Raw genomic sequence first — 24597 nt, 5'->3', positions numbered from 1 at the left:
CCAGGCTGTTACTGCTGGCTGCACGCAAACCAACGTACGAGCCACAGCCCGGCTGATCAGGAACCGACTTTAGGTGCTTGTCCAGTGCCAGCTTGAAGACTGCCAGGGGTCTGTTGGTAATCCCCCTTATGTATGCTGGGAGGCAGTTGAACAGTCTCGGGCCCCTGACACTTATTGTATGGTCTCTTAACGTGCTAGTGACACCCCTGCTTTTCATTGGGGGGATGGTGCATCGTCTGCCAAGTCTTTTGCTTTCGTAGTGAGTGATTTCCGTATGCAAGTTCGGTACTAGTCCCTCTAGGATTTTCCAGGTGTATATAATCATGTATCTCTCCCGCCTGCGTTCCAGGGAATACAGGTTCAGGAACCTCAAGCGCTCCCAGTAATTGAGGTGTTTTATCTCCGTTATGCGCGCCGTGAAGGTTCTCTGTACATTTTCTACCTGGAGTATTACCTGGAGTATTACCTGCCTTGAAAGGTGCTGTTAGTGTGCAGCAATATTCCAGCCTAGATAGAACAAGTGACCTGAAGAGTGTCATCATGGGCTTGGCATCCCTAGTTTTGAAGGTTCTCATTATCCATCCTGTCATTTTTCTAGCAGATGCGATCGACACAATGTTATGGTCCTTGAAGGTGAGATCCTCCGACATGATCACTCCCAGGTCTTTGACGTTGGTGTTTAGCTCTATTTTGTGGCCAGAATTTGTTTTGTACTCTGATGAAGATTTAATTTCCTCGTGTTCACCATATCTGAGTAATTGAAATTTCTCATCGTTGAACTTCATATTGTTTTCTGCAGCCCACTGAAAGATTTGGTTGATGTCCGCCTGGAGCCTTGCAGTGTCTGCAATGGAAGACACTGTCATGCAGATTCGGGTGTCATCTGCAAAGGAAGACACGGTGCTGTGGCTGACATCCTTGTCTATGTCAGATATGAGGATGAGGAACAAGATGGGAGCGAGTACTGTGCCTTGTGGAACAGAGCTTTTCACCGTGCCTGCCTCGGACTTTACTCTGTTGACTACTACTCTCTGTGTTCTGTTAGTGAGGAAATTATAGATCCATCGACCGACTTTTCCTGTTATTCCTTTAGCACGCATTTTGTGCGCTATTACGCCATGGTCACACTTGTCGAAGGCTTTTGCAAAGTCTGTATATATTACATCTGCATTCTTTTTGTCTGCTAGTGCATCTAGGACCTTGTCGTAGTGATCCAATAGTTGAGACAGACAGGGGCGACCTGTTCTAAACCCATGTTGCCCTGGGTTGTGTAACTGATGGGTTTCTAGATGGGTGGTGATCTTGCTTCTTAGGACTCTTTCAAAGATTTTTATGATATGGGATGTTAGTGCTATTGGTCTGTAGTTCTTTGCTGTTGCTTTACTGCCCCCTTTGTGGAGTGGGGCTATGTCTGTTGTTTTTAGTAACTGTGGGACGACCCCCGTGTCCATGCTCCCTCTCCATAGGATGGTAAAGGCTCGTGATAGGGGCTTCTTGCAGTTCTTGATGAACACGGAGTTCCATGAGTCTGGCCCTGGGGCAGAGTGCATGGGCGTGTCATTTATCGCCTGTTCGAAGTCATTTGGCGTCAGGATAACATCAGAAAGGCTTGTGTTAATCAAATTTTGTGGAAAAACAAAAATAGAAAAGCCAGATACAGCGATTGATAAACAAAGAGGTCGACTGTACGTCATTGTAGGAGCTGCCAGATATCACCGGCTCTTCAACACGCAAGTTATACTTTTGTATCAGTCAAATCACATATTACTCGGGTAGATAATTTCCAGTAGATCCTTCATGTGTTAGCTCAAATCACCGACCAGTATGTTTTAAATAAGTGACCCACTGATCAGAGCAGATCGACTGGTCCGAACCCTTGACTGGTCCGAACCCGGGACTGGTTTCAAACAGTTTCGTTGGACAATAAAGCAGACTGTAAACGGATGGGTTTGTAGGCGCCCTTATAAACACAAACATTAAAAATCAGGAACGTGACGGTAAGTGTCCAATATACAAAAAGAGTTAGAAACAGAAATACAAATAGCTAGAGCTTCATTTAAGGTTATTAATATAATATTCAAGAGGTTGCTAGTAGACTTGCAGTAAATCAACCATTCAAATCATTATGAAGCTGTGTGTAGTCTGTGGTCAGTCAAACAAACGGGCTACCACATGGATAAATTGTCATTTTTGTGGAAATTGGTGTCACGCCCCTTGTGCAGATATCCCAGAACTAGCTACAAGCAGTATTAAAACAGAGAAGTGTTTTTGGGTATGCCCAAATGAGGAAAATCTGTGGACTAAAATCACAAGGGTATTAAAAGAGGATAACATCAAAGCTGCTTTCATAGAAAACCTGGAAGCTTTCTACAACAGATGGGAACATAAAAAGTCCGGGCTGAATGGTACTGCCCTTGATACTGGCCATGTAGTCACAAACTGTAAGGCTGGAGGTGATGTCCTGGTAGTCAGTAAATGTGGGGCTGATAGTGCTGTCCTGGGAGACAGTAATGGTGAAGCTGGAGGTGCTGTCCTGGGAGACAGTAATGGTGAAGCTGGAGATTTTGTCCAGGTAGTCGGGAATTATACGCAGGAAGGAATACATATAAATGACCTCATAGAGGACAGGAGCCATAGTAGGGAAACAAGTGTAGTCAAAGATAAGATAAAACCAATATTGCAAACCAGAAATACCGCAGGAAATAGCAAACAAGAGGACTCCAATAGCAATAGTGAGGATAAATTACCAAAAACAACTGGTGGGAGCTCCATTGTTGGTGCTAAGGAGGATAGGAATAAGACAGGGAAACATGCACCAACAGGGAATACAGTCACAGAAACCCAAGGCAAACGGAAACCAAGCCTGTGCACATACTATGCACTTGGTATCTGCTGGCATGGGAAATCTGGAAAAACAGATGGGACATGCAACTATGACCACCCTAGAAAATGTCATGCCCATATGACAACAGGAAAATGCAAACTCCCTTCCTGTAAGCTTTTTCACCCTGAAATGTGTACCTCTTCAGTACAGGAAAGACTGTGCTATAACTTAAATTGCCAGGCATACCATCTAAAGGGGACAAAAAGATACAAAACATCCAGGCCATGGGAAAACCTGGGTAGCCACAGCCACTCAAGAGGGAGAGGTTTTTTAGTGCCAGGAAGGAAAAAAAACTGGCAGGAAATGGCAGAAATCGTACACCAAATCCAGTCATTCCTGGAGTGGAACCACAGTCGATGGCCTCCACTCCAAACCAACAGATACAGATACTAATGCCGGAAAAAAAATCCCCCCCCAGTACCAACAATACCACCAGTCCGATAACATTCTTCTTTGCAAATATACAGGGTCTAAAGCCAGCAATAAACAACAAAATACCTTTCATCCGTGGACTGCTTGCAGAGGCAAAGGCAATGTTCGCGGCTTTCACTGAGACCCACATAAAGGATCACTTGGACAACGAAATATGGATCCCAGGTTACAACCTATACAGATGTGACAGAGTGAACAGGCAAAAGGGGGGGGTTGGCCTGTACATTGCAGAGTCACTTGTTTGCACAGAACTGCTTAATGCCTCAAATGACGTAGTGGAAGTTTTAGCAGTAAAGGTCGAGAACCAAAACCTAGTCATTGTGGTAGTCTACAAGCCTCCGGATGCAACATCCCAGCAATTCCAGGAACAGCTGTTAAAAATTGACCACTGTCTGGAAAATCTTCCAGCTCCTGCACCCAACATCTTGCTCCTGGGGGATTTCAACTTAAGGCACCTAAAATGGAGGAATATAGCAAAAAATATTGTTGCAGTAATAACACCAGGAGGCAGCTCTGATGAAAACTCACACTCACACGAGCTTTTAAATCTCTGCACAAAATTCAATTTAAACCAGCAAATAATAGAGCCTACTAGACTGGAGAATACACTAGACCTCATCTTCACTAACAATGATGATCTGATAAGAAATGTCACCATATCAAAAACAATATACTCAGATCACAACATAATTGAGGTTCAGACATGTATGCGTGGAGCCCCAGACCGACAAAATGAGACTAGTCACGAGGGAGCATTCACCAAATTCAACTTCAATAACAAAAACATAAAGTGGGACCAAGTAAACCAAGTCCTAACCGATATAAGCTGGGAAGATATACTAAGCAACACAGACCCAAACTTATGCCTAGAACAGATTAACTCGGTGGCACTCGATGTATGCACAAGGCTTATTCCTCTAAGAAAAAGGAGGAGTAGATGTAAAATAGAAAGAGACAGGCGCTCCCTTTACAGGCGACGGAAAAGAATAACAGAGCGGCTAAAAGAGGTCAATATATCAGAAATGCGCAGGGAGACACTGGTCAGAGAAATAGCAAGCATCGAACTTAAGCTAAAAGAATCCTTTAGGAGTCAGGAATCGCGGGAAGAACTAAAAGCCATAAATGAAATCGAAAGAAACCCAAAGTATTTCTTCTCCTATGCCAAATCAAAATCGAGAACAACGTCCAGTATTGGGCCCCTACTTAAACAAGATGGGTCCTACACAGATGACAGCAAGGAAATGAGTGAGCTACTCAAGTCCCAATATGACTCAGTTTTTAGCAAGCCGCTAACCAGACTGAGAGTCGAAGATCAAAATGAATTTTTTATGAGAGAGCCACAAAATTTGATTAACACAAGCCTATCCGATGTTATCCTGACGCCAAATGACTTCGAACAGGCGATAAATGACATGCCCATGCACTCTGCCCCAGGGCCAGACTCATGGAACTCTGTGTTCATCAAGAACTGCAAGAAGCCCCTATCACGAGCCTTTTCCATCCTATGGAGAGGGAGCATGGACACGGGGGTCGTCCCTCAGTTACTAAAAACAACAGACATAGCCCCACTCCACAAAGGGGGCAGTAAAGCAACAGCAAAGAACTACAGACCAATAGCACTAACATCCCATATCATAAAAATCTTTGAAAGGGTCCTAAGAAGCAAGATCACCACCCATCTAGAAACCCATCAGTTACACAACCCAGGGCAACATGGGTTTAGAACAGGTCGCTCCTGTCTGTCTCAACTACTGGATCACTACGACAAGGTCCTAAATGCACTAGAAGACAAAAAGAATGCAGATGTAATATATACAGACTTTGCAAAAGCCTTCGACAAGTGTGACCATGGCGTAATAGCGCACAAAATGCGCGCTAAAGGAATAACAGGAAAAGTTGGTCGATGGATCTATAATTTCCTCACTAACAGAACACAGAGAGTAGTCGTCAACAGAGTAAAGTCCGAGGCAGCTACGGTGAAAAGCTCTGTTCCACAAGGCACAGTACTAGCTCCCATCTTGTTCCTCATCCTCATATCCGACATAGACAAGGATGTCAGCCACAGCACCGTGTCTTCCTTTGCAGATGACACCCGAATCTGCATGACAGTGTCTTCCATTGCAGACACTGCAAGGCTCCAGGCGGACATCAACCAAATCTTTCAGTGGGCTGCAGAAAACAATATGAAGTTCAACGATGAGAAATTTCAATTACTCAGATATGGTAAACATGAGGAAATTAAATCTTCATCAGAGTACAAAACAAATTCTGGCCACAAAATAGAGCGAAACACCAACGTCAAAGACCTGGGAGTGATTATGTCGGAGGATCTCACCTTCAAGGACCATAACATTGTATCAATCGCATCTGCTAGAAAAATGACAGGATGGATAATGAGAACCTTCAAAACTAGGGAGGCCAAGCCCATGATGACACTCTTCAGGTCACTTGTTCTATCTAGGCTGGAATATTGCTGCACTCTAACAGCACCTTTCAAGGCAGGTGAAATTGCCGACCTAGAAAATGTACAGAGAACTTTCACGGCGCGCATAACGGAGATAAAACACCTCAATTACTGGGAGCGCTTGAGGTTTCTAAACCTGTATTCCCTGGAACGCAGGAGGGAGAGATACATGATTATATACACCTGGAAAATCCTAGAGGGACTAGTACCGAACTTGCACACGAAAATCACTCACTACGAAAGCAAAAGACTTGGCAGACGATGCACCATCCCCCCAATGAAAAGCAGGGGTGTCACTAGCACGTTAAGAGACCATACAATAAGTGTCAGGGGACCGAGACTGTTCAACTGCCTCCCAGCACACATAAGGGGGATTACCAACAGACCCCTGGCAGTCTTCAAGCTGGCACTGGACAAGCACCTAAAGTCAGTTCCTGATCAGCCGGGCTGTGGCTCGTACGTTGGTTTGCGTGCAGCCAGCAGCAACAGCCTGGTTGATCAGGCGCTGATCCACCAGGAGGCCTGGTCACAGACCGGGCCGCGGGGGCTTCGACTCTCAGTCTGGTTAGTGGCTTGCTAAAAACTGAGTCATATTGGGACTTGAGTAGCTCACTCATTTCCTTGCTGTCATCTGTGTAGGACCCATCTTGTTTAAGTAAGGGCCCAATACTGGACGTTGTTCTCGACTTTGATTTGGCATAGGAGAAGAAATACTTTGGGTTTCTTTCGATTTCATTTATGGCTTTTAGTTCTTCCCGCGATTCCTGACTCCTATAAGATTCCTTTAGCTTAAGTTCGATGTTTGCTATTTCTCTGACCAGTGTCTCCCTACGCATTTCAGATAGATTGACCTCTTTTAGCCGCTCTGTTATTCTTTTCCGTCGCCTGTAAAGAGAGCGCCTGTCTCTTTCTATTTTACATCTACTCCTCCTTTTTCTTAGAGGAATAAGTCTTGTGCATACATCGAGTGCCACCAAGTTAATCTGTTCTAGGCATAAGTTGGGGTCCGCGTTGCTTAGTATATCTTCCCAGCTTATATCGGTTAGGACTTGGTTTACTTGGTCCCACTTTATGTTTTTGTTATTGAAGTTGAATTTGGTGAATGCTCCCTCGTGACTAATCTCATTTTGTCGGTCTGGGGCTCTGCGCATACATGTCTGAACCTCAATTATGTTGTGATCTGAGTATATTGTTTTTGACATGGTGACATTTTCTTATCAGATCATCATTGTTAGTGAAGATGAGGTCTAGTGTATTCTCCATTCTAGTAGGCTCTATTATTTGCTGGTTTAAATTGAATTTTGTGCAGAGATTTAAAAGCTCGTGTGAGTGTGAGTTTTCATCAGAGCTGCCTCCTGGTGTTATTACTGCAACAATATTATTTGCTATATTCCTCCATTTTAGGTGCCTTAAGTTGAAATCCCCCAGGAGCAAGATGCTGGGTGCAGGAGCTGGAAGATTTTCCAGACAGTGGTCAATTTTTAACAGCTGTTCCTGGAATTGCTGGGATGTTGCATCCGGAGGCTTGTAGACTACCACAATAACTAGGTTTTGGTTCTCGACCTTTACTGCTAAAACTTCCACTACATCATTTGAGGCATTAAGCAGTTCTGTGCAAACAAGTGACTCTGCAATGTATAGGCCCGCCCCCCCTCCTTTTGCCTGTTCACTCTGTCACATCTGTATAGGTTGTAACCTGGGATCCATATTTCGTTGTCTAAGTGATCCTTTATGTGGGTCTCAGTGAAAGCCGCGAACATTGCCTTTGCCTCTGCAAGCAGTCCACGGATGAAAGGTATTTTGTTGTTTGTTGCTGGCTTTAGACCCTGTATATTTGCCAAGAAGAATGTCATCGGACTGGTGGTATTGTTGGTACTGTTAGTACTCTGCAAGCAGTCCACGGATGAAAGGTATTTTGTTGTTCGTTCCTGGCTTTAGACCCTGTATATTTGCAAAGAAGAGTGTCATCGGACTGGTGGTATTGGTGGTACTGGGGGACTCTATTTTTTCCGGCACTAGTATCTGTATCTGTTGGTTTGGAGTGGAGGCCATCGACTGTGGTTCCACTCCAGAAATGACTGGATTTGGCGTATGATTTCTGCCATTTCCTGCCAGTTTTTTTTCCATCTTGGCACTAAAAAACCTCTCCCTCTTGAGTGGCTGTGGCTAACCAGGTTTTCCCATGGCCTGGATATTTTGTATCTTTTTGTCCCCTTTAGATGGTGTGCCTGGCAATTTAAGTTATAGCACAGTCTTTCCTGTACTGAAGAGGGACACATTTCAGGGTGAAAAAGCTTACAGGAAGGGAGTTTACATTTTCCTGTTGTCATATGGGCACAGCATTTTCTAGGGTGGTCAAAGTTGCACGTCCCATCTGTTTTTCCAGATTTCCCATGCCTGCAGATACCAAGTGCATAGTATGTGCACAGGCTTGGTTTCCGTTTGCCTTGGGTTTTTGTGACTGTATTCCCTGTTGGTGCATGTTTACCTGTCTCATTCCCATCCTCACTAGTACTAACAATGGAGCTTTCACCAGTTGTTTCTAATATATCCTCACTATTGCTAGTGGAGTCCCCTTGTTTGCTATCTCCTGTGGTATTACTAGTTTGTAATATTGGTTTTATCTTGTCCTTGACTACACTTGTTTCCCCACTACAGCTCCTGTCTCCCTCGAGGCCATTTATATGCATTCCCTCATGCATACAGTTACTGTCTCCCAGGACATCACCTCCAACTTCACCATTACTGTCTACCAGGACAGCACTTCCAGCCTTACCGTTTCTGACTACATGGCCAGCACCAAGGGCGATACCATCCAGCCCAGACTTTATTTTCCCATCTGTTATAGAATGATTCCAGGTTTTCTATGAAGGCTGCTTTGATGTTATCCTCTTTTAATACCAATGTGATTTTAGTCCACAGATTAATCTCATTTGGGCATACCCAAAAACACTTTCCTGATTTAATACTGCTTGTAGATAATTCTTGGATATCTGCACAAAGGGCGTGACACCAATTTTCACAAAAATGGCAAGCAATCCATGTGGAAGCCCGTTTGCTTGATTTACTGCAGACTACACAGAATTTCAAGTGATTTGAATGGTTGATTTACTGTAATTCTACTAGTAACCCATTGAATATTCTAATAATAACCTCCTTAAAGTGAAGATCTGGCTATTTGTATTTCTGTTTCTAACTGTACTTGTATATTAGGTCAGTGTCCCAGGATGCGACCCACACCAGTCGACTAACACCCAGGTACCCATTTTACTGATGGGGAACATAGACAACACGTGGAAAAAAAACACGCCCAATCTTTCTACTCTGGCTGGGAATCGAACCCACGCCCTCGCCGTGCGAAGCGAGAGCTTTAACCACCAGGCAACCAGAGTCGCCAATAAATTAATGAATTAGTTAGAAAGTGAGTTCGCAAGTGAGTTGGTGAGTGAGCAAGTTAGCAAGTGAGTTAGTTAACGAGTGAGTTAGTGAGCTAGTTAGCAAGAAAGTTCTTTAAAAAGTGAGTTAGTTAGGAAGTGAGTTAGGAAATGAGTTTGCTAGCGAGTTAGTTAGCGGGTAAGTTAGCAAATGAGTTAATTAGCAAGTGAATGAGTCAGCAAGTAGTTAGCAAGTGAGTTATTTAGCAAAGTGAGTTAGCTAGCATGTGAATGTGTAAGTTAGCAAGTGAGTTGGTGAGTGAGCTAGTTAGCAAGTGAGTGAGGTAGTGAGCTAGTTAGCAAGTAAATTCTTTAATAAGTGAGTTAGGAAGTGAGTTAGTTAGCAAGTGAGTTAGCAAATGAGTTTGCTAGCGAGTTAGTTAACAGGTAAGTTAGCAAGTGAATGAGTCAGCAAGAAGTTAGTTAGCAAGTGGGTTAGCATGCTAGTAAGTTAGCAAGTGAGTTATTTAGCGAGTTAGCTAGCAAGTGAGAGTGCAAGTTAGCAAGTGAGTTAGCAAGTTAGTTAGCAAATAAGTTAGTTAGCAAGTGGATGAGTTAGCAAGTGAATGAGTTAGCAAGTGAGTGAGTTAGTTAGCAAGTGAGTTAGTTGGTTAGTTAGCCAGCAAGTTAATTAGCAAGTGAGTTAGCAAGTGAGTGTGCTAGTTAACGAGTTAGGAAGTGAGTTAGGAAGTTAGCAAGTGAGTTGGTTAGGAAGTGAGTTAGCAAGTGAATTAGCAAGTTAGTTAGCAAGGGAGTTAGTTAGCAAGTGCGTTAACAAGTGAATAAATTAATTAGCAAATGAGTTAGCTGGTTAGCAAGTGAGACAGTTGGTTAATTAGCAAGTGAGTTAGCTAGTTAGCAAGTGAATAAGTTAATTAGCAAATGAGCTAGTTGATTAGCAAGTGAGTTAGTTGTTTAGTTAGCAAGTGAGTTAGTTAGCAAGTTAGTAGTTAGCAAGTTAGTAGCTAGAAAGTGAGTTAAATAGTTAGCAAGTGAGTTAGCAAGTGATTGAGTTAGCAAGTTAAGAAGTGAGTTAGTTAGCAAGTTAATTAGCATGTGAATGAGTTAATAAGTGAGTTGGTTAGTTAACAAGTGAATTAATTAGCAAGTGAGTTAGTTGGCTAGTTAGCAAGTAAGTTGGTTAGTTAGCTAGTGAGCGATTTAGCAAGTGAGTTGGTCAGCAAATGAATTAGTTGAGTTAGCGAGTTACTTGGTTAGTTAGCAAGTGAGTTAGTTGATTAGTTAGCAAGTCAGTTGGTTAGTTAGCAAGTGAGTTCATTGGTTAGTTAACCTGTGAGCTGGTTAGTTAGCAAGTGAGCTAGTTAGCAAGTGAGTAAGTTTTTATTCAGGTATGGGTACAAATAAATAGTTACATAAATTATCATACACAGCAGCATATGTGTACATTACCCACCACGATAAACCAAAAAGTCAGACAAAGTGATTTATTTTAACTGGGGTTCTTGTAGTAATTGTCGTTTAAACTTTAAAGTAATAACAGGCAAGTGATTTAACTATGTGAAAAGCAGTTTCAATAAAAGGAAAAAAAGAGATATACTAGGGATAAGGTACATTAAGTTATGTAAATCAATATTAAAGATACATTAATATTAAAGATAGGATCAGATTACATGTATGTTAGATACACAAGAAATCACTCTCTTCTCTTTCTGTAGCTACACTCATCATTAGCAAGGAGTTAATTAGTGAGTTTGTCAGCAAGTGAGTTAGTTGGTTTGTTAGCAAGTGAGTTTGTTAGCAAATGAGTAAGTTTGTTAGCAACTTAGTGTGTTAGCAAGTGAGTTTGTTAGCAAGTTAGTGAATTTGTTAGTGAGTTTGTTAGCAAGTTAGTGAGGAGTGTGTTAGCAAGTGATTGAGTTTGTTAGTGAGTTTGTTAGCAAGTTAGTGAGTTTGTTGGCAAGTTAGTGAGTTTGTTAGTGAGTTTTTTAGCAAGTTAGTCAGTGAGTGTGTTAGCAAGTTAGTGAGTTTGTTAGTGAGTGAGTGTATTTGTTAGCAAGTTAGTGAGTAACGTTGTTCACTTGTTGTCAACATCCGGGAGGTGGAGGCTCGCGCAGGCGCACATCTTGTGTGTTTCCTCAACCTTAATTTTGCCAGCAAATATTCTGCCTATTTTACTGGTGAGTGTTTTTCTTACGATCCTCGTAGGTAATTCTCAGAGCTAGCGGTGTTTTGGCTTCTACTGCTAATCACTGGCTATCATTAAAAAATAGTAAGAAGGCTCTAAAGTATTGTATTGTTATGTTTAAAGGTAAATATGTTAGAACTGGCTAACTGTCTAATCTAGATCCCTGTTTGGCTCCGGTTAACATGTCTTTAGTAGGAAATCAGGCCTACCGGGGCACCCACGGCCTTTATTACATTAGCATTGACCCAAATAATCGTGCAGGGTTTATATACCTCCAAAAAAGCCACAGAAGAGGGTTTTAAATAACATTTCAACCATTAGTGAAGGTCACCTAGGCTGGGCTGTCTAACTTTTTAAGATGGTTAGAAATATTATTCTACTAGACTGCTACTGTCTTCTCTTCTTGCTATATTTGTGAAAGATAAAAGTGTGTTTATATTATATAAGATATTGGTTTGTTTATTGTAATGGTGGTTATAGATTCTTGTTAATATTACTGGTGAAAGCTCTTAGTTCCTGCATCAAACACCAATAATTTATACTCTTATTGTTAATAAATCTTGCTACTCGCTCGATTACAATTTATTACAATAAGGAAGACAATTTACTGTGTGTGTTGTAATACTATATGGTATGGGAACATAATTGTATTTGATGAAGACGACCACTAATTACACCCTTTTATTTAAACATTTCACCTGCACTACAATATACTTTATTAAGTTTGACAAAGTATACTTAGTGGTAGATCAATTTATTGTTAGTAGAGAAAAACTTTGGCAAGTGTTCACACAAGATATTAGCAAATAGAAAAACACTGCAGTATGTCTACTGGTACCCACACATTGCAGTGTTGATTAGTATTTTTAATAGTTCTTGTAATAGTAGTGGGGGTGGTGGGCACTTCTCAGTGATATACTGGATTCAATATATCTGTAGCTAAAGGTTTTACCAATTGGAAGAGCAGCTTTGATTGTGTAATTTTGGGTTCTCTACACACATGCTGATGTGTATGATAATCTATGCAACTGTATTTGTGTATACCTGAATAAGCTTGCTTATAGGTAAATCTCATCAGGTTGTTGTGACTTCCTGTGTTGGACAGTTTCTATTATCAGTTTGGGCTGTTCTTATGTTTGCTTGTATACAAACAAATCAAACAAAAACTTTATTTCTATAAAATGGAGTAAGATAAGTATACCTTACCCTATACCACTCTTTAACCCTTTGAGGGTCGACAGGCCCTCTCAGAAACACTTTCTCAGGGTCGGCCAAATTAAAAAAAAAAAAAGTCTTTTCCCGATCATAATGACGCCAAAATTATGAGATTTGATGGAAAACTTACGGAATTATGCTCTCGCGAAGTTAGCAGTCTCTGCGATGCTTATGCATCGGCGATTTTGCCCAATTTGAGCCCCATTTTCGGCTAATTCCTCTGTACTAGTCTACAAAAAACATAAATATTTCGCTAGAACTACATTTTTTCTATTGAATGAGTGCAAGAAACCACCCATTTACCATTTTCAACTATCCAATACAGTGGTCAGAATTTAGCAATTTTGCCAATTTCACACAAATTTCAAAAAATGCCAATTTCCGAATAGGGTCCAGAACAAACAAGAAATACATTCCTGGCAATAAAATGACATTTCTTCTGTTCATTAGTCACGTCTCAAGGCCCCTCTTACATTCTTTTGCTTTCCACTTTGAGTTTTTATTCTCACGAAAAATAGAAGATTTACTGTTATGCAGACTACTGCATTAGTGTAAAAAATGGTATAAATCATATTGGCGCACTTGCAAAAGAATGTTAGACTCACCAGTTGACGTGTATTGGACGCTTGGCATAATTTGTTTACTTTTGAACTTTGGTAAAAATCGAACATTTCTGCTACTTTGAGCTCAATTTCAAGGTACTTTTCATTGTAAAACCAGTGAAAATCATCTCAATTTCTGTGATATGCATTCCATTCTATAAAATGAGACCAAGAAAACTAGAATACAACAATAAATACCATACGAAAATACAGTGCAAAGTCGCTGTTTTATGCCAAAAAAATGGTGACATTTTTTTTTTTCTCATTATGCACTGTGTGCTGCAGGATTTTTTTTATACTGTGCACAATGACCACATAGACCCATTCTTTCATATGGAGGCCTACCAGCCTTTTCCCGCGAGATTTGACGGTGCTAGAATTTATGCGTACTAGTACGTCAAAAACCCCTGCGCGTAAGACGTACTAGTACGTCCGAAACCCTCAAAGGGTTAATATATCCCTACCTCACCTATGGTATTTGTGCCTGAGGATCAACCACAGCCAACCACCTTAAACCTTTAATAACCCAACAAAAAGCAGTTGTGTGGATGATTACTAGCTCCTGTGCTAGACAGCACACCTCACCACTTTCCAAAAGTCTGAACTTGCTAAATATATGAGACATACTCGTGTTATTGTGTCTACTATATATACAGAACATTAACCCTTTCAGGGTTTCCGACGTACTAGTACGGCTTACGCACCAGGGTTATTGACGTGCTAGTATGCCTAAATTCTAGTGCCTTCAAATCTAGCGAGAGAAAGCTGGTAGGCCTACATATGAAAGAATGGGTCTATGTGGTCTGTGTGCACAGTATAAAAAAAATCCTGCAGCACAGTGTGTAATGAGAAAAAAAAAACTTTGACCGTGTTTTTGGTTTAAAATGGTGAATTTGCACTGTATTTTCGTGTGGTATTTATGGTTGTATTCTAGTTTTCCTGATCTCATTTTATAGAATGGAAGACATATTACAGAAATTGAGATGACTTTGATTGGTTTCACAATGAAAGGTACCTTGAAATTGAGCTCAGAGTAGCAGAAATGTTAAATTTTTGCCAAAGTTCAAAAGTTAACAAATCATGCCACGCGTCCAATACACATCAACACTAATGCAGTAGTCTACATAACAGTAAATCTGTTTTTTGTGAGAATAAAAATTCAAAGTGGAAAGCAAACGAAATGTAAGAGGGGCCTGAGGACGTGACTAATGAACAGAGGAAATGTTATTTTAGTGCCAGGAATGTCTGTCTTGTTTATTCTGGACCCTATTTGAAAATTGGCATCTTTTGAAGTTTGTGTGAAATTGGCAAAATTGCTAATTTCTGACTGCTTTATTGGATAGTTGAAATTGGTAAATGGGTGGTTTCTTGTACTCATTCGATAGAAAAAATAGAGTTCTAGCAAAATAGTTACGATTTTTGTCGACTAGTGCACTGGAATTGGCCGAAAATAGGGCTCAGTCGGTGAAATCGCCGATGCGTAAACATCGTCGAGACCGCTAATTTCGCGAGAGCATAATTCCATAAGTTTTCCATCAAATTTCATACTTTTGGTGTCATTATGATTGGGAAAAGATTCTCTTATCTTTTCATAAGATTTTTTTTTTTTTTTTTTCTGAAAACTTTTGACCCCGAGAACAAGTTTAGGAGAGGGCCTCTCGACCCTGAAAGGGTTAAACCTTCATGACATTTGCTCAATTTCATTCTGATAACATGGCATGAGCTTTAACTCTTCATACTGCTAGCTTCCAGATTTCCACCTCTGTAAACTATTTGACTTGCTGATAACCCTCCCCCCCAATGTTCATTACCTTATGTACAGTACATATATATACAAAATAGGTTGGTAACCTAGGTAGTAGGTTGGTAAACAGCAACCACCCAGGGAGGTACTACCATCCTGCCACGTGAATGTAAAATGGAAACCTGTCATTGTTTTACATTGTAGTAGGATTGTTAGTCTTTTTTTTTTTTTTTCCCATAAACATGCAAGATTTCAGGTACATCTTGCTACTTTTACTTACACTAGGTCACACACGCATGCATGTACAAGCATATATATAGATATACACACACCCCTCTAGGTTTTTCTATTTTCTTTCTAGTTCTTGTTTATTTCCTCTAGCCTCAATGGGGAAGTGGAACAGAATTCTTCCTCTGTAAGCAATGGTGACTAAAATGCCAGGAGCAAGGGGCTAGTAACCCATTCTCCCCTATACATTACTAAATTTGAAAAGAGAAACTTTCTTTTTTACTTTTAGGTCACCCTTCCTTGGTGGGATATGGCTAGTTTAAAAAAAAAAAAAAAATATCTATCCATCCATCCTCTCCTCACTTTGTGACATACTCGTTCACTGACGCCTTGAAATTACGATCTGCTCTGACCAGTATGCATACGTAAATAATGCATACTAGAGCCGATTTCCTCTATTCTGTTTATTACAATGCACACTGGTCAAAGACCCCACCGTAAGTCTGAGGCGTCGGTAAACGAGTACATTGCTAAGTGAGGAGAGGCTGTGTACAGCCTTTCTTCACTTAACGTCGGCGTTCTGTTCCTAAGACCACGCCAGTAAACGAATTTGTTGCTAAGTGAGGAGCATACTATAATGGTAGTTGGTTTGTGTCATTCACCTTTGATATTGTTTTAATGTCACCTTTGCACCATTTATAACATTTCTGGGATATTTTTTAAATAAATAAAAAACAAGTAAAAAATATCCCAGAAATGTTATAAATGGTGCAAAGGTGACATTAAAACAATATCAGAGATGGTTGACTCAAACCCACTACCATTATAGTATGCTCCTCACTTAGCAACAAATTCGTTTACTGGCGTGGTCTTAGGAGATGAAGATTGAGACACTTAGGAACGGAACTCCGTCGTTAAGTGATGAGAGGCTGTATACGATTATTCTAAGGCATTAACTTGGCACTCTTCGTACTTTAGTAATGTGTGTTCTTTTGCAGTTTGCTGAACCTTGCCACTTGCTATCCATTTCAGTTTTGGAGCAGCATTATATAACCTCATGTTAAATCATGAGGTTTCCAATGCATGTACTTGTTGCATGTTTAATATAAATTCTTGAGTAGAATCCTATGCTGTACAGGATATTTCAACACCCATTTTGTGAAACTACCACCCTGATGTTTCATATATTGTACTCTACAGTCTCTATTTAACCGTGTGCAAATTCTTATGTTTGTAATTCGTATTATGTTTTCTTTCCAGTTTAGAAGGTTTAGTAAAAGTCCATGCTGTGGGGTGATGCTCTCATAACCCATACATTATAACCCTGTCTTCTATGGCACTTTTCATTTTAGCTCAACACTGATAGTAGGAACTTTACTTTGTGTGGCCTTCTATTAAAGTGATTCAGATTTATTGTTTTACAGGCCTTCTACTCTGCTCCCTGTAATTAAGTGACAGGCACGTTCTTAGAGCAGTTTCAAAATATTGTCGTAACAAATTTTCATAAACCCTCGGTCAGCTGCTACCTCCCGTTTAAAGAAGGTAATATTTGTTTGAAGTGTGTTATTTAAAATGCTGCATGTGTAAGAAATTATGAAGTGTAGATTTGACTAACTTAGCATGATGTTCTAGGCAAGAATATATTTTTCTTTCCTCTGATAGTCACTATTTTAAGAAGGATGCAGGTTTTTTGTATGGCAAATATTTACAGAATGTGTACTGTTACTGTTCTTGAAGTCCATCTTGTGTTGACTTCTAGAAATTTATAAATAACTTGTGGTATTTGGTCTCATTATACTGTTAAACCTCAATGTAATTATGTACAGTTCTCTCTTAAATAGTGTATCATTGAAAATTACACAAGTAATGCAAGAATATTCCAGTAAAAATCCAAATTTTTAAAGTCTCATGCTAAAGTATATATAGCCTCTCCTCACTTAGTGATGTACTCGTTTACCAATGCCTCAGACTCGCAACAGGCTCTCTGACCAATATGTATTCATACCTAAATATTAGAGATGATTTCCTCTGTTCTGTTTTTCAATATACAGTACACTACTGTATAAACATTTAAAAATATACCAGAAATGTTCTAAATGGTGCAAAGGTGACATTAAAACAATATCAAAGATGGTCGACATAAACTCGCTACCATTATAGTATGCTCCTCACTTAGTGACAAATTCGTTTAACGTGGTCTTAGGAACGGAACTCAATTCCTAAGTGAGGAGAGGCTGTACTGTAGGTATTAGATACCTAGATGGTCTCCATATAAAAGGTTAAGTTTTAGAAAAACCAGTGTTATTGATTAATTTTTCTTTCAGGTGATCCACTATCAGACATAGGATCACTAAAAATGTCGGTGCTAAACCTAAGCGAGGATATGGTAGAATGCCCGCTGTGTATGGAGCCACTGGAGATGGACGATTTAAATTTCTTCCCTTGTACTTGTGGTTACCAAATATGTCGGTTCTGTTGGCATCGGATCCGTACAGATGAAAATGGTCTTTGCCCGGCCTGTAGGAAGGCTTACCCTGAAAATCCTGCAGATTTCAAGCCTTTATCGCATGAAGAGTATGTATTTTGAGTTATTTTGTCTGTAATTGTCCTCTCTCCCATGGGTCTTCCATCTTCCTTTTTTATTAATCAAAATTGTTTAAACACTGTTTCTCGTATGTCATGTATACTGAATTAATTGTAACTTGAACATTGATTTACTGTTAAATGTCTATATATGTGCTTGCATTTTTAGTCTTAGCTCCTGGACCCACTTCTTAACTGGCAATTACTGGGTTCATTCCCTGTGAATCTCACAAGCCTTGTTATTTATTCTTAGTTGTGTATAGTCTACTTCCTTCACCTAAATCACTCTGAAGCTGTAGAAATATTTCCTGACATTTCTTATTGCTCATTTCTCTAAACTGCTATCTATGCCCCTGTTGCTATACTGTATACCTGACTTGCCTACTAAGCAGTCTTTTTTCATGTCTCCACTATAAAGTTCTCCATTTTACATTGTTTAATTTTTTAGCATTCTCCTAACCCCCATCCCTCTGCGTCACGAATGGTCTCGATGCAAACCTCTTCACTTACTCTCTTTTATTCTTGATGCCATTCACCACATGCAAGTTCCACACTGGCAGTACATACTTGTAATACATTTGAGTGACATTTACTTAAGCAGGATTCACAGAATTGTAATAACCCACACAGTCAGACCAGGTGAGGGTCAAACCCGTGGCAGGCAAGTCCTGAAAAGCTCATGTCAGCAGTTTAGTCATTGTGCGCCTTTGGTGAAATGCTCGTTACTGTACTCATCCTAGGTCCTCTGAAACAACCAGTACATTAAATGATTTCTCCTCTGCCATAGGATCAAATCTAGCTAGCAAAATCTCAAGTACCAATGCTCGAGCAAGTGTCTACCTTTTTTGGAAGTTTTCCGAACTCCCTCTATCTGGTTGTAACTAATCCTACTGAGCACAAGTACCACTGATATTGTTCAAGAGATCAGCTCATGTGCTTTCACCCAACCATTGCATTACTATTCAAAAAATCATTAGAAACCAACACAGTCTCAACAATTTATTTTATTAACACATCAGCCCGTTCCCACCATGGCAGGGTGGCCTGAAAAAGAAAAACTTTCATCATCATTCACTCCATCACTGTCTTGCCAGAGGGGTGCATTACACTACAGTTATAAAACTGCAACATTAACACCCCTCCTTCAGAGTGCAGACACTGTACTTCCTATCTCCAGGACTCGAGTTTGGCCTGCCGGTTTCCCTAAATCCCTTCATAAATGTTACTTTGCTCACACTCAACAGCACGTCAAATATTAAAAACCATTTGTCTCCATTCACTCCTATCAAATACTCTCGCGCATGCTTGCTGGAAGTCCAAGCCCCTCGCACACAAAACCTCCTTTACCCCCTCCCTACAACCTTTCCTAGGCCGATTCCTATCCCGCCTTCCCTCCACTACAGATTTATACACTCGTGGAGTCATTCTGTTTTGTTCCATTCTCTCTGCATGTCCGAACCACCTTGACAACCCCTCCTCAGCCCTCTGGATAATAGTTTTGGTAATCCCACACCTCTTCCTAATTTCCATACTATGAATTCTCTGCATTATATTCACATCACACATTGCCCTCAGACATGACATCTCCACTGCCTCCAACCTTCTCCCTGTTGCAACATTCATTACCCATGCTTCACACTCACATAAGTGTTGACATAACTGTACTCTCATACATTCTCCTTTTTGCTTCCACAGACAAAGTTCTTTGTCTCCACAGGCTCCTAAGTGCACCACTCGCCCTTTTCCCCTCATCAGTTCTATGATTCACCTCATCCTTCATAGACCTATCTGCTGACATGTCCACTCCTAAATATCTGAATACATTCACCTCCTCTGTACTCTTTCCCTCCAATCTGATGTCCAATCTTTCATCACCTAATCTTTGTTACCCTCATCACCTTGCTCTTTCCTATATTCACTTTTAATTTCCTTCTATTACATACCCTACCAAATTCATCCACCAACCTCTGCAACTTCTCTTTAGTCTCTCCCAAAAGCAGTGTCATCAGCAAAGAGCAACTGTGACAACTCCCACTTTGTGTTTGATTTATCTTTTAACTCCACATCTCTTGCCAAGACCCTCGCATTCACTCCTCTTACAAGCCCATCTATAAATATATTGAACAACCATGGTGACATCACACATTCTTGTCTAAGGCCTACTTTTAATGGGAAATAATCTCCCTCTCTCCTACATACTCTAACCTGAGCCTCACTATCCTCGTAAAAACTCTTCACTGCTTTCAGTAACCTTCCTCCTATACCATACACCTGCAGCAATGCTTAATTAAAATAGCAAGGATTACTCCAATACACAGAAGAGACCTAACTGACATAACTATAGACCTATTTCTAACTTGCCATTGTTACCAAAAACCTTTGAAAAATTAATCCAAGAGATTATGCTCTTTTCTAGCATCATGCATGCTCAACCCCTGCCAGTTTGGTTTTGGAGCAAATAGAAGGACAAATGATTAAATTATAAAAATGCTGGATTTCATATATGCAGCTCTTGAGAACAATGAATATCCACTAGTCCTCTTTATAGACTTTTGGAAAGCCTTCAATAAAGTAGGCCACAACATCCTGCATCTTAAACTTGAACATTATGGTATCAAAGGTCCTGCACTTGTGTATCCAAAGTTCTAACTTAACAGCAGACACCAATACATCTTCACCAAAGCCATTACCTAGTTAACATGACCTATTGACATAAGGGTGCTGCAAGGCAGTGTACTCAGCCTTGTTTTATTTACATGCATATAATTTTTTTTTTTTTTAAGAAGTTGGCCGTCTCCCACCAAGGCAGGGTGACTCAAAAAGAAAGAAAATCCCCCCCAAAAAATACTTTCATCATTCAACACTTTCACCTCACTCACACACAAACACTGTTTTTGCAGAGGTGCTCAGGATACAACAGTTTAGAAGCATATACGTATAAAGATACACAACATATCCCTCCAAACTGCCAATATCCCAAACCCCTCCTTTAACCCTTTGACTGTTTGTCGTATATATACGTCTTACGAGCCACCGTTTTTGACATATATACTCATAAATTCTAGCTGCTTCAAATCAAGCAGGAGAAAGCTGCTAGGCCCACATGTGAGAGAATGGGTCTGTGTGGTCACTGTGCACCACATAAAAAATCCTGCAGCACGCAGTGCATAATGAGAAAAAAACTCCGACCGTGGTTTTTTTTTTCCATTAAAATGCAGAATTTATGGTCCATTTTCGTATAGTATTTATGGTTGTATTCTCGTTTTCTTTCTTGTTTGATAGAATGGAAAAATATTATAGAAATAGAGGTGATTTTGGTTGGTTTTACTATGAAAAGAACCTTGAAATGGAGCTCAAAGTAGGGGAAATGTTTGATTATTGCCAATGTTTGGAAGTAGAAAAATTGTCATTTTCCAATAAATGTCCAAGTAGCCATTCTAATATGCATTCATGAATGGGTTGACATTATTTATACAGTTATTGCAATATTGCAGTAGTCTGCATAACAGTAAATCTTTTATTTTTTTGTTTGAATAAAAATTCAAAATAAAAAGCAAGAGTAATATCAGAGGGGCCTGGAGACATGACTGATAAACATAGAAAATGTTACTTTAGAGCCAGGAATAACTGCATTGTTCATTCTGGACCCTATTTTGAAATTGTCATATTTTTTAATTTTCGTGAAATTAGCCAAATTGCAAATTTCTGACCACATTATTGGGTAGTTGAAATCAGTAAATGGGCAGTTACTTGCACTCTATCGATGAAAAAATGGAGTTATAAAGAAATAGCTGTGAGTTTGGTTGACTGGAACAAAGGAATTGGCTGAAAATAGGGCTCAAAGTGGGCAAAATTGCAGATTCATAAATATTGCCGACGTCGCTAAATTTATGAGAGCATAATTCTGTCAGTTTTCCATCAAATTTCGTTCTTTTGGTCTCATTACGATCGGGAAAAGATTCTCTTATTTCATAAGAAAAAATAATTTTTTATAATTTTTTGGAAATTTTGCAACTCGAGGAGACACCTCAGGATTTGGGGTTGCAACAGTCAAGGGGTGAAAGTGCAGGTATTGTACTTCCCATTTCCAGGACTTGAGTCCGGCTGTATAAAAACAACCAGTTTCCCTGAATCCCTTCACTAAATATTACCCTGCTCACACTCCAACATCTCGTCAGGTCCCAAATACCATTCGTCTCCATTTACTCCTATGTAACACGCTCACCCGTGCTTGCTGGAAGTCCAAGCCCCTCGCCAACAAAACCTCTTTTACCCCGTCTCTCCAACCTTTTCAAGGACAACCCCTACCCTGCCTTCCTTCCCCTACAGATTTATATGCTCTCCATGTTGTTATACTTTGATCCATTCTCTCTAAATGACCAAACCACATCAACAAAATCTCTTCTGCCCTCTAAATTTTATTAACTCCACACCTTCTTTTAATTTCCACACTCCTAATTTTCTGCATAATATTTACACCACACATTGCCCTTATACAGGACATCTCCACTGCCTCCAACCACCTCCTCGCTGCCACATTTACAACACAAGCTTCACACCCATATAAGAGTGTTGGTACTACTATACTTTCATACATTCTCTTCTTTGCCTCCATAGATAACGTTTGTCTCGACATATACCTCAACGCACCACTCGCCTTTTTGCCGTCATCAATTCTATGATTAACCTCGTCCTTCATAAATCCATCCGCTGACACTTCAACTCAGAAATATCTGAAAACATTCACTTTTTCCATACTCCTCCCCAATTTGATATCCAATTTTTCTTTATCTAAATCATTTGATACCCTCATCACCTTACTCTTTTCTATGTTCACTTTCAACTTTCTTCCTTTACACACACACCCAAATTCGTCCACTAACCTTTGCCGTTTTTCTTTAGAATCTCCCATAAGCACAGTATCATCAGCAAAAAGTAACTGTGTCAATTCCCATTTTGTATTTGATTCCCCAAAATTTAATCCCACCCCTCTCCCAAACACCCTAGCATTTACTTCTTTTATAACCCCATCTATAAATATATTAAACAACCATGGTGACATCACACATCCCTGTCTAAGACCTACTTTTACTGGGAAGTAGTCTCCCTCTCTTCTACACACCCTAACCTGAGCCTCGCTATCCTCATAAAAACTCTTTACAGCATTTAGCAACTTACCACCTATTCCATATACTTGCAACATCTGCCACATTGCTCCCTTATCCACTCTTTCATATGCCTGTTCTAAATCCATAAATGCAATAAAAACTTCCCTACCTTTATCTAAATACTGTTCACATATATACTTCAATGTAAACACTTGATCTACACATCCCCTACTCTGAAACAACCTTGCTCATCTGCAATCCTACATTCTGTCTTACCTCTAATTCTTTCAGTTATGACCCTACCGTACACTTTTCCAGGTATACTCAGTAAACTTATTCCTCTATAATTTTTACTATCTCTTTTGTCCCCCTTTCCTTTATATAAAGGGACTATACATGCTCTCTGCCAGTCCCTAGGTACCTTCCCCTCTTTCATACATTTATTTAACAAAAGTACCAACCACTCCAACATTATATCCCCCCCTGCTTTTAACATTTCTGTCATGATCCCATCAGTTCCAGCTACTTTACCCCCTTTCATTCTACGTAATGCCTCATGTACCTCCCCCACACTTACATTCTGCTCTTCTTCACTCCTAAAAGATGATATACCTCCCTGGCCAGTGGATGAAATTACTGCCTCCCTTTCTTCCTCAACATTTAAAAGTTCCTCAAAATATTCTCACCATCTACCTAATACCTCCCTCTCCCCATCTACTAACTCCCTTACTCTGTTTTTAACTGACAAAACCATACGTTCCCTAGGCTTTCTTAACTTGTTTAACTCGTTCCAAAATTTTTTCTTAAAAGAAATTAAAATTTCTTGACTGCGCCTCTCCCACTCCATCATCTGCTCTCCTTTTCCACTCTCACCACTCTCTTCACCTTTCTTTTACTCTCCATATACTCTGCTCTTCTTATAACACTTCTGGTAAAAACCTCTCATAAGCTAACTTTTTCTTTTATCACACCCTTTACTTCATCATTCCACCAATCCCTCCTCTCTCCTCCTGCCCCCACCCTCCTATAACCAAACTTCTGTCCCACATTCTAATACTGCATTTTTAAAACTCGTCCAACCCTCTTCAACCCCCCCACCCCCCCACTACTCATCTTTGCACTAGCCCACCTTTCTGCCAATAATCACTTATATCTCAACCGAACTTCCTCCTCCCTTAGTTTATACACTTTCACTTCCCTCCTACTTGTTGTTGCCACCTTCCTCTTGTCCCATCTATCTCTTATTCTAACTGTATCTACAACTAAATAATGATCCGATATATCAGTTGCCCCTCTATAAACATGTACATCCTGGAGCCTACCCATCAACCTTTTATCCACCAATACATGATCTAATAAACTACTTTCATTACGTGCTACATCATACCTTGTATATTTATTTATCCTCTTTTTCATAAAATATGTATTACTTATTACCAAATCTCTTTCTACACATAGCTCAATTAAAGGCTCCCCATTTCCATTTACCCCTGGCACCCCAAATTTACCTACTACTCCCTCCACAACATTTTTACCCACTTTAGCATTGAAATCCCCAACCACAAGTAGTCTCACACTTGGTTCAAAACTCCCCACGCATTCACTCAACATTTCCCAAAATCTCTCTCTCCTCTACACTTCTCTCTTCTCCAGGTGCATATACGCTTACCACAACCCACTTTTCACATCCAACCTTTATTTTACTCCACATAATCCTAGAATTAATACATTTATAGTCCCTCATTTCCTGCCATATC

General features: G+C 40.1%; 2 protein-coding genes across 9 annotated transcripts in view; one reads left to right on the top strand and one right to left on the bottom strand.

Moving 5' to 3' along the window:
• The window catches only part of LOC128691040 (SH3 domain-binding protein 5 homolog), a 132161-nt gene extending 128760 nt beyond the window's left edge, over positions 1 to 3401 (bottom strand). Inside the window, exon 1 of the mRNA XM_070089230.1 lies at positions 3383 to 3401. The gene's annotated coding sequence lies outside the window, so the exon portion shown is untranslated. The remainder of the gene's footprint in view (positions 1 to 3382) is intronic.
• Positions 3402 to 11205: 7804 nt separating this feature from the next.
• Positions 11206 to 24597, top strand: part of Cnot4 (CCR4-NOT transcription complex subunit 4) — an 88922-nt gene continuing 75530 nt past the window's right edge. For 4 of the 8 annotated variants that reach the window (XR_008407409.2, XM_053779979.2, XM_053779978.2 and 1 more), the window contains exons 1-3: positions 11206 to 11352; positions 16574 to 16691; positions 17474 to 17723. Coding sequence is in view for 7 of the 8 variants with exons in the window: in XM_053779979.2 (XP_053635954.2) it covers positions 17506 to 17723 (218 nt within the window). In the remaining variant the exon portion in view is untranslated. The other 4 variants (XM_053779976.2, XM_053779975.2, XM_053779974.2 and 1 more) reach the window with 4 other exon arrangements.

The sequence above is a fragment of the Cherax quadricarinatus genome, chromosome 27, assembly GCF_038502225.1.
Source record: "Cherax quadricarinatus isolate ZL_2023a chromosome 27, ASM3850222v1, whole genome shotgun sequence".
NCBI lineage: Eukaryota > Metazoa > Arthropoda > Malacostraca > Decapoda > Parastacidae > Cherax > Cherax quadricarinatus.
Note: the sequence above shows the minus strand (reverse complement) of the source record. Positions and strands in the feature narration are given on the sequence as shown.